The following is a 10,000-nucleotide window of genomic DNA, read 5'->3' as shown; positions in this document are numbered from 1 at the left end:
TACCGTTCCTCCTCCTCCTCCCCTCCCCCCCCCCCTCCCCCTCCTCTCTCTCTCTTTCTCCCTGTCCCTTCTCTACAACTTTCCAACGGGCGGGTCCGTATTCACCTTGTCATGGTTACAAATGGCCAAAATGGCACCATCCGACCTTCTTCGCAGCGTGCCGCGCAGCATGGCCAGCCTCTTGCCGACCGACACAATCTCGCACTCGACAACGCACTCTGTGCCGACGGGCGCGGGCCTCAGGTACGAGACGTTGAGGCTGCGCGAGACGCCCATGAAGCTCCAGTATCCTGGGTTGCAGACGAGGGCGAGCGGCATGGACGTGGCCCAGTCAAAGAGCGTGGCAATGGCGCCGCCGTGCATGTTGTCGCTGGCGTTGTTGTGGCACTCGGCGACGGTGAAGGAGAAGACGACGGAAGGGTGCGGCGCGGAGGCGTCGACGGAGAGGAGCTTGACGTAGGGCGAGATGCGGCTCTGCCAGTTCTGGAGAGTCGCGCGGGAAAGGGGACCTGGTCAGCTTGGAGTTGAGGGGGGGGGGGGACGCGAGGGCTTTTGTCGTGTTGTTCTTTGGGGGCGGGGGGGGGTTGTCTTGGACAGTTGTCTTACCTTGTCGCTTTTGGAGGCAAAGTCTAGAAATAACTGGACGCGCTCCTCTGGCGTGCCTGTGATTTCCATTGTGTCTAATATTTGTCTCTAATATCCAAGCCGATCGAGTTGTGAGGTGACAAGTGCTGTTTATAGGTGCGATCGTGGAAATGTATATAACCGAGCTACTTTAGCGACAGCCGAGGTAGGTGGGCAATAGGTGGGCGCGGAACGAATTGGTGGTTGTATTTAGTCAGAACAAGTAATGAACGTCTGCGCGGTTGATGTTGCGGCGTAGTTTGGTTGAATGTAGGATTCAAGGAAAAAGTGCAACGGGAAAAGGGGGGCGTGTCCGAGGCGCAAAGGCATCGCCAAAACAGAGGGCAGCCGATGTGAGTGGCTGCCACGAGCCTCGGGATGCCGAGTCTCCCCCGGTTTTCACGGGGCTGCTCCGGGGGCCCGCGGGCGGGCTCTCCAGGCGGGAACGGCGCTGTATTATGCGGGGGTAAAAAAGCCTTTCGCAGGCAAGTTTAGTGGGTATTGGTAGTTAGATGTCGGGGAGCAGGAAATTACGCTAAACGAATCCATGCTTGCTCACAAGTTATTACTGAGTATCTGGCGATGTAGCAACTCTGCAGTGGACTTGCTTGGAAACACTTATAGGCGGCTGAAATATCGCCTCGATACATTTGCTTCGCAAATCAGCCTTTCGGCACCTATACATTGCACCAATGTCCGGACTGCCGCCAGTTACGGTGACATCAGGCCTCTAGGGTAGCTAGGTAGCTTAGTTTTGGTCCAGTAGGACTGCCGAGGTTCTTTTCACATGAGGCAGGCCCACGCAGTCTTCATCTTTTTTTCATCAATTCCACCTCCATCACCACCTCGAGGCCCTTTCTACAGCTATGCCCTGATACGAGTCGACGACCAATCACCACCTCTAAAGCTCCCTCGCGACTTTACTCCCCGTGCGCTGCTCTCGCCGCGGCTTCCGACGCCCTCGGCCAGTTGCGCATCGGCCCACTCCGATGCAAATCAACCATCATCGAACCTGGCCCCCCTCAACACCATCGAAAAAACATCACAGCAGCTAGCTCTCCGCTGCTGCTGCCGCCGCCGCCGCCATGGAGTTTGTCACGGCCCTCCGGGGCACCTTTGACGACCAGAAGCCCTCGCTGTTCGAGGTGCTCTCGGAGCAGCAGCTCAGCAGCCTGCTGCCGCCCACGCTGCGCTACCTGCTGACCGTCGCCACGCACCGGCACCCGCGCTACCTGCTGCGCCTGCTCAACTCGTTTGACGAGATTTACGCGCTGCTGATGCTGCTGGTCGAGCGCCACTACCTGCGCACCCGCGGCGGCTCCTTCACGGAGCACTTTTACGGCCTCAAGCGCGAAAAGGCCCTCCGCGCCGAGGTGCCCCGCGCCAGCTTGGCCGCGCCGCACCTCGTCCGCGACACCCTCAAGCTCACCGCCAGAGACGTCTGGATGAACCTGGCCGTCCTGGTGGGCGTGCCGTATCTGAAGCGCAAGCTCGACGAGGGCTACGAGGTGAATGCGCCCCGCGCGCTGCTCGGCGCCGCCTACACTCGCATGCCCGATAATCCGACGCTGCGCGACCGCTTTGTCCACTACTACCGATGGTTTCTAACCAACATATACCCTTCTATTAATGCAGCGTACTACTTTGCCATGCTGGCCTTCAACTTGGGCTACCTCTTTGACCGGACAAAATATCACAACCCGCTGATGTGGCTCATCGGCACCCGTATCCGCCGCATGACGAGCGCCGACTACCAGGCCATTGATGCACTGACGGCAAAGGCCAAGGCCGATGGGCGACCGGGGCAGTCGCTCTTGTCGCCGCGCCGGCTAGGCTCCACGGTGCTTTCGAGTCTGTCGGTAGCCCTGCCCATGAGCATCTTTGCACTCAAGTTTCTCGAGTGGTGGTACCAGTCGGATTTTGCCAAGCAGCTCTCGCGCAAGGCGACTGAGAACATTGAACTGCCCCCTCCAATCATTTCCGGTCTTTGGGCCAAGCATTTAAGGAAATCCAACCCCGCAGCAACAACAGCAGCAACAACAACAACAACAACGACAACAACAACGACGACAACAACAACAACAACAACAGACGAAAAGCCTGTCACTTTAGCAGACGACGGCGAGGCCAGCGACGCGCCGCAAACGGAAATCAGCGCCAAGGACGCGCCCCTCGCCAAGCCTTCACGGCTGCCCGTCTACGTCGTGTCGTTTCCCCGAGACTCGTCGCGCTGCCCCATCTGCGCAGAGGATATCGTGACGCCGACAGCGTGCCAGACGGGCGTCGTCTACTGCTATACGTGCATCCACCGGTGGATCGAGGGCATGCATCCCAAGCAGGAGGCCTTTATGGAGGGCAAGGCCGGCAGTTGGGAGAGCGGACAGGGTCGCTGCGCCGTGACTGGACGGCGCGTCCTGGGCGGCACGGAGGGATTGCGACGGATCATGGTGTAAGATTGCGAGATGGGGCTTTTTTGAATATAGTTGTCGAAAGGCTTGGCGATCCGGAACTGGGAAGAAACGGGCAGCACGTGGGCCGGGCAAACTGATAAAGAGGATCAAGGGGGGAGGGGGGAGGGGGGAGGGAGGGGCTTTTAATAGCTCACACTGCATTCGTGCCTGAACGGGATTTAAACAGGAAAAAGAAGTCTAGATGTGATTTTTTTTTACCGGATTTGGGGGAATGAGAAGATAAAGTTGTACCTGAGGCGAGTTTTTTTTCTTTTTCTTTTTCTGCTTTCTTTCCGGGTGGGTGTTTGCATGTCTCACGGCGTTTCGACTTTTATACCCTAGCATGTATAATAACAAATGGAAGAAAATTCAGTACAGACTCGGAAGTGTGCTGCCGAGGGATGGGCCTGCCCTCGCCCTCGCTGAGGCATGCAGAAAAGGGTCGTGAGCCAATCAGGGACCGGCGTCGAGGGTTCAAACAAGTGGTTTCTGGAATGTTGGCGACTAAGCTTCATCCCGGCCAGGCACGGGTATGAGGCTGCGCACGCCGCTAGAAGGGCGGCGGAACAGATTCGAGGACCCTAATGTCTTACCCAAAAAATCTACAGCAGTTTGCTGACAAAGACTCGATTTGCCCGCATTTGGACGGGCTGTTTTGTCCAAGACATGCAGACGATGGATACACCACTGACCTGGCGACCCCGTTTGCCATTGGTTCAAGGGCGAAGCGAACCCTTCATCACTTCCGCTTCCGGACCGCATAAAACCTTGTCTCAACTCCTTGTTCCTGACAAAAACGAAAATTGCTGATGAGCTAGCAGATTGACGCATTGTTTGCTAGCGTGGCCATCCCATTGTTGGCCGCCTTGCAGCCTTGCCCACGCACGTTATGAATGGCCTCGCACTGGAATGCTCCCTGGCCCCCCTCCAACCCTCCAACCCTGATAGTGGCGTGGTTTTGCCCATTTTTTCCTTTCAACATTGTCGTCTCCCTTTTTTTTTCATTGTCACCGAAAAATGCCTTTGGAAACGGCAGTTTCTTCAATAGCTGGCCAGCCTCACTTGGCCGAGCTCCCCATTCCAGCAAAGATGCTGCCAGGCCCACGCAGCGTTGGCTTGTGGCCACACATCGGATCATGGTCCAGATATCTATCGACACATATATAGTCTTGCCGTTGGCCTGACGATATCAATCTCGGACTCTCTTTTCTCATCAGACTTGAACCATCATCTGTTCATACTACCAGGGACTCTAGACACCCTTTTCTTCTCCCGTCTCTCTTTCAAGTCTCTCGAGTTTAGCCCTGGGATAGTCAAGTAAAGAAAGGACTGCTTGACACACACAGACACACACAGACACAACACCCGCCCGTCATGGCTTACTCTCTAGCCACCTCATACGTCGGGGACGCCCTTATCAACGGCTTCAACTGGATCGACACGCGGGACCTCTCCAATGGCTACGTCCGTTACCAGAGCCAGGCAAACGCCGCCAGCCAGGGCCTCTTTGCCGTCGACAAGCACACGGGCGTCGTGCGCATCGGCGTCGACCATACCAATACGCTTGACGTCTCGGACGGTCGTCCAAGCATCCGTCTCGAGAGCAAGGAAGCCTATAACCAGGGCCTGTTTGTTGCCGACTTTCTTCACATGCCACCGTCTCAGTGCGGTGTATGGCCAGCTTGTAAGTCATGACACCAGAAAAAGAAAAAAAGAAAAAAAAATTGGAAGAAATCAAAAACTACACAGAGTTCCTCTTTGGCTAACAACATTCTCTTTGCGTAAAAAAAGTCTGGGCATATGGACCCAACTGGCCCAACAGCGGCGAGATTGACATCATTGAAGGCGCCAACACGGCGCACCGCAACATCATCTCGGCGCACACCACCGCCGGCTGCTCTCTCGGCGACGACGTGCTGCGCATGGCCTCTGGCGCGGCGCAAACCAAGGACTGCAACGTCGGCGCCGACAATGTCGGCTGCGGCTACGTGACCCCTGCGAGCGACACGTCGTCGTACGGCGACACCTTCAACGCCGTCGGCGGCGGCATCTACGCCATGTTGTGGGACGACGAGTACATCAAGGTCTGGCACTTTGACCGCGACACCGCGCCCGCCGATATTGCCGCCAAGAAGCCTGAGCCTGCCGGCTGGGGCAAGCCCGCGGCCGTCTACGGCGGCAAGAGCTGCGACGTCGAGTCGCATTTTCGCGACATGAGCATCGTCCTCAACATCAACTTTTGCGGCGACTATGGCAATGCTGTCTGGAAGAGCGATGGATGCTCCGCGCTCGCGCCCACCTGCGCAGAGTGGGTGGCCAAGAACCCGGCCGCCTTTGCGAATGCCTACTGGGATGTTAATTACATTGACGCCTACGTCCAGAGCGCCAGCAACACGTCCACCACGTCCTCCGTGTCCTTTAGCAACTTCACCAGCAGCACCGTCTCTAGCCAGAGCCAGCCGAGCAGCATTCCCATCACGTCCCTCTCAAGCACTCCTCCCTCTGGCAGCAACAATGACACCATGACACGCTTCCCCGCGGCCAACTCATCTTCCTCTGCCGCGCCCACCTCTTTGGTGGTCAGCTCCTCCGTGCCCAGCGTCTCCGGCCCAAGCAACTCCTCTTCCTTCATCACCAACATTTCCACTCGCTTCTCCTCCTCCACCGTCCTCGCCACCCAGGGCCCCATCCCCACCGCCAGCCTGCCGTCGCCGAGCGGGCCGCTGCGCGCCAACCCGGCCAACCTCAACGACTTTTCGTACCTGGGCTGCTTCGGCTCCAGCAGCGACTTCAAGTCCTTTACAAAAGTGGCCGACAGCCCGGACATGAACCTCAACAAGTGCACGGTGCTGTGCAACGGCAAAAAGTATGCCGGCGTCTTTGAAACGGCCTGCTACTGCGCGTCGGAGCTCGATGCCGACACGCGCGTCAGCACCGACGCGTGCGACTTGCCTTGCCCCGGTGACAGCACCCAGCTCTGCGGTGGCCGCGTCAAGCCCCGCGGCAACTCGATCGACGACAGCATCGGCGCCAAGGCCAACGTGACCCTCCCGCAGACGACCGCCTTTATCTCGGGCGTCGCCATGCCCATCAGCACGGGTGGTGCTGGTGGTGCCGGTGGTCGTCTTGCTGGCTCTGGAGGCTCTTCTTCCAGTGGTGCTTATGCCGGTGGTTCTTACTCCAACTCGACTGGTCCCGAGGCTCCCAACACTTTCAGCTCCTCTGTCTGGAACATTGTCACTGATCCCAAGGTTGCCTACGCAAGCTCTGCTCCCACACCCATCATCATCGGTGCTGCTACCACGCGCAACAAGACTACCCTTCAGACCCTCCCCACCGGCTCTGGCTCCTCTGCCTCGAACCCCTCTGTTGTTGTTGTTGTCCCCAGCAGTGTCAACTTGAGCCCCTCTGGCTCTCCTGCCACCAACGGGCACGGCGCTTGGATCAACTCTACGAGCCCCGAGACCCCGACCCCGGCTAGTATCAGCTCTCAGACTGGCACTGCACCCGTTATCCGGACCAGCTCTCGGATCGGCACCGCACCCGTGGTCAGCATCAGCTCTCCATCCAGCACCGCGCCGCCCGTCATTGGCACCGCGCCCACCGTCATTGGCACCGCGCCGACCGTGTCCGTGGTCACCATCCCCGTCTATCCCCTGCCCAAGGTGACAAACTCCACCCTGTCTAGCAGCAGCATCAGCAGCAGCAGCAGCATCAGCAGCATCAGCAGCAGCAGCAGCATCAGCAGCGGCAGCAGCAGCACCAGCCCTTCGTCTCCCGCTGTGAGCGGTTCCGCCCCGGCCCCGATGGGCAACTCGACCCTCGTCATTCGTCGCCGCTATAGCCCGGTCCGACGCTCCACGCCCAAGCACGTCCGTCCCGCCCATGTCGACCGCCGCGAGGCCTCTGACATGTTGCTCACCGTCTACGCCGCCATCGCCAAGGAGGAACCCCCCAAGCAGCCTCCCGGCATGGGCGTCAACTCTGACCTCTCCACCCAGCCCTCTTTCTCCACGGATACGCCAGCGGCCCAGCAGTCATCTGGCGCAAGTATCCCCGCACAGCAGTCGTCCGGTGCAGGCATCCCCGCCCAGCAGTCTTCTTCCGCGGGTGCTCCGGCCCAGCAGTCTATTTCCATGGGCATTCCGGCCCAGCAGTCGTCTGGCGTTAGTATCCCCGCTCAGCAGTCATCCGGTGCAGGTATCCCCGCCCAGCAGTCTTCTTCCGCCGGCACTCCGGCCCAGCAGTCTTCTGGTGGCAGCTCTCCCGGCCAGCAGGCCGCTGGCACGGGCGTCACCAGCATTCCCAACATTCCCGCCCAGCAATCCAACGGCAACGCCGCCGCCATCCAGACCCCCAGCACTGTCACCAGCACCACCACTACCGTCGTGACCACCGTCACCTACCAGACCGTCTACCCCTCGAACCCTTCCAGGATTGTCAACAAAGTCTTTGTCACGACCATTATCAAGGCTCACTGCGGCTGCCCCGAGACCCCGCTCCCTACCATGACGGTGTCTATGACGACCACGGTGCTTTCTTGCGCGGCGTGCGGCCCTGGTGGCGCAAACTACGTGACTGTCACTGTTCCTTGCGATGAGACCAAGGCCACGCCGACTGCCGTTGCCGAACTGCCTCCTGCACCCAACAGCAACGGCAATGTGCCTCCTGCTAACAAGAACCTGACCCCTCCAAACGGCGACAGTGTACCTCCCTCATCTGGCGGTAACAAGCCTCCCACACCTGGCGGCAATAAGCCTCCCACACCCGGCGGCGACAAGCCTCCCGCGTCCAACGGCAGTGTTCCTCCTGGTTCCGACGGAAGTGTTCCTCCTGGTTCCAACGGCAGTGTACCCCCGGGCTCCAACGGCAGTGTCCCTCCTGGTTCCAACGGCAATGTACCCCCGGGTTCCAACGGCAGTGTACCCCCGGGCTCCAACGGCAGCGTTCCTCCGGCTTCCCATGACAGCATCCCTCCTACTTCCGGCGGCAACGTACCCCCTTCGGCCGACAACTATAAGCCTCCTGCTTCCAACGGCAACAAGACTCCTTCAGCCAACAACGACAAGCCTCCCATTTCCAACGGCAACGCACCCCCTTCGGCCGACAACTATAAGCCTCCTGCTTCCAACGGCAACAAGACTCCTTCAGCCAACAACGACAAGCCCCCTGCTTCCAACGGCAACGTCCCCCCCGCACCCAACAGCGGCAAGCCACCTGCAGCCAACAGTAACAAGACTTCTTCTTCGAGCAGCAGCGTCCCCCCAGCTGTCAGCGGCAACAAGCCTGCTGCGCCCTCCTCCAACGTTCCCACTGTTGCGGGTGCCTCCGGGTTCAAGGTGACATCGCTTCTCTTTACCACCATGCTGGCCATGGTTGTTCTTCTGTGAAGATGATGAACACACACACACACACACACAAAAAAGAAAAGCAGAGCGATGATTTTTCTTGCAAATCTTGTTTGAATCTATCCCTGGGGGGCTAGACACCTAGATTGACATGAGAACCCCCCCCCTCTTTGTGGACAACACTACTATGATACAGCATCAGCGATTTTCCATTCTTCCTTTTTTTTCCTTACTTGTCTCTTCTGAAGTACCTTCTTCTTTAATCGTAGACAGCCTTACTAGAGTGTACAGAATTTTGTTGCGCAGGCATCTTGTTTTTTTATCTAGATTGTTGACAGATATACAACCATGCATAGAAACCACCAACAAATGACAAAAAAAAAATTAAAAAAAAATAAAAATTAAAAGATACGTTCTAGGTTTGGTGACAGATTGGCACATGCAACTTGTAACATGCAGCTTCTTCCACTTATACCGAGGAGCCACTTTTGAGCTTCTCCTCCACAGGCGGAGTGCAGTAAATTTCCGGAGTGCGGAGTAATGACATGGCCGGCCCGGTATTCTTGTGATAATTATCTGTCAGCTTCAAGTCAATCTTCTTCCTTCAACACCCCTCTATCTGCCGTTTCGTCCAGCCTAGAACGTTCAATTGGACTCGTGCTTCTCAACGCAACTTGTACGTACCAAATACTCGACCCACACAACACACACATACCACATACCGTAATGCAAACCCCCCGCCCCCCATCTCGGCGTCTTCCGAAACTGACACGAACCTAGCATCACCACCTTTTTCTTTCCCCAATGGACTGGACGCGCTTTCAAGGCAACAATCCGACAGAGACGGCTGTTCTTGCCGTCTCCGTCGCCTCTGCCGTGCTCTATCTCCTCCACGTCCGCGCCGTCCCGAGCAAGACGCGCATGACCTACAAGACGCTCTCGACCTTGCTGCTCGCCTGCTTCGCCGCGCTGCGCACCGGCCGCCTCACCTCGCCGCTCGTTGCCGCCCTTGCACTCGGCTCCCTGGGCGACGCCTTCTTGGCCTGGCCCGGCGAGGCCAACTTTCTCTGCGGCCTGGCCAGCTTCCTCGTCGCGCACCTGTTTTACGTGGCGCTGTTTGCGGGGCTCGGCAGCGGCAGCGGCGGCGGCGTCGGCGTGCGAATCATCATTGGGCAAGATGGTGATGCCTGGCGGAAGGGCGTCGCGGGTGGCATGCTGCTGCTGGCGCCGGGCATGGCGGCGGTGCTGATGCCGCGGGTGGCGGGCGCGTTGCGGGCGCCCATTCTCGTCTACACGGCGACGATCCTGACCATGGTGCTGGCGGTGCTCACAGTGCACAGCGGGACCATTGTTCTAGGCGGGGTGCTGTTTGCGCTGTCGGACTCGATACTGGCGACGGAGGAGTTTGTGGTGGCGCGGGAGTCGGGCCACCGGCCGTGGATGCAGCACGCGGTTTGGATCTTGTATTACTCGGGCCAGTTTCTGATTGCAGCTGGATTTTGATATACGCAACAGCTCAGCTTTTTATACTCCTTGGTGGAGAGATAGAGAGAGAGAGAGAGAGAGAGAGAGAGAGAG

General features: G+C 58.3%; 4 protein-coding genes across 4 annotated transcripts; 3 read left to right on the top strand and 1 right to left on the bottom strand.

Moving 5' to 3' along the window:
- Positions 1-72: 72 nt before the first annotated feature.
- BBA_06926 (thioesterase superfamily protein) lies at positions 73-675 on the bottom strand (the record flags this gene model as incomplete). Its single annotated transcript, XM_008602023.1, has 2 exons — positions 73-474; positions 607-675. The coding sequence occupies 2 exons, from the start codon at positions 673-675 to the stop codon at positions 73-75; spliced, it is 471 nt and encodes a 156-aa protein (XP_008600245.1).
- Positions 676-1,709: 1,034 nt separating this feature from the next.
- Positions 1,710-3,077, top strand: BBA_06925 (Pex2/Pex12 amino terminal region; the record flags this gene model as incomplete). The annotated part of the gene is made up of 1 exon (XM_008602022.1): positions 1,710-3,077. One exon carries the CDS (start codon positions 1,710-1,712, stop codon positions 3,075-3,077), a length of 1,368 nt encoding a protein of 455 aa, XP_008600244.1.
- Positions 3,078-4,448: 1,371 nt separating this feature from the next.
- On the top strand, positions 4,449-8,464 carry BBA_06924 (mixed-linked glucanase; the record flags this gene model as incomplete). Its single annotated transcript, XM_008602021.1, has 2 exons — positions 4,449-4,758; positions 4,866-8,464. The coding sequence occupies 2 exons, from the start codon at positions 4,449-4,451 to the stop codon at positions 8,462-8,464; spliced, it is 3,909 nt and encodes a 1,302-aa protein (XP_008600243.1).
- A 762-nt stretch (positions 8,465-9,226) lies between these two features.
- BBA_06923 (YhhN family protein) lies at positions 9,227-9,925 on the top strand (the record flags this gene model as incomplete). The annotated part of the gene is made up of 1 exon (XM_008602020.1): positions 9,227-9,925. One exon carries the CDS (start codon positions 9,227-9,229, stop codon positions 9,923-9,925), a length of 699 nt encoding a protein of 232 aa, XP_008600242.1.
- Positions 9,926-10,000: the final 75 nt, after the last annotated feature.

The sequence above is a fragment of the Beauveria bassiana genome (assembly GCF_000280675.1).
Source record: "Beauveria bassiana ARSEF 2860 unplaced genomic scaffold BBA_S00021, whole genome shotgun sequence".
NCBI lineage: Eukaryota > Fungi > Ascomycota > Sordariomycetes > Hypocreales > Cordycipitaceae > Beauveria > Beauveria bassiana.
This window is presented reverse-complemented; position numbering and strand designations above follow the sequence as displayed.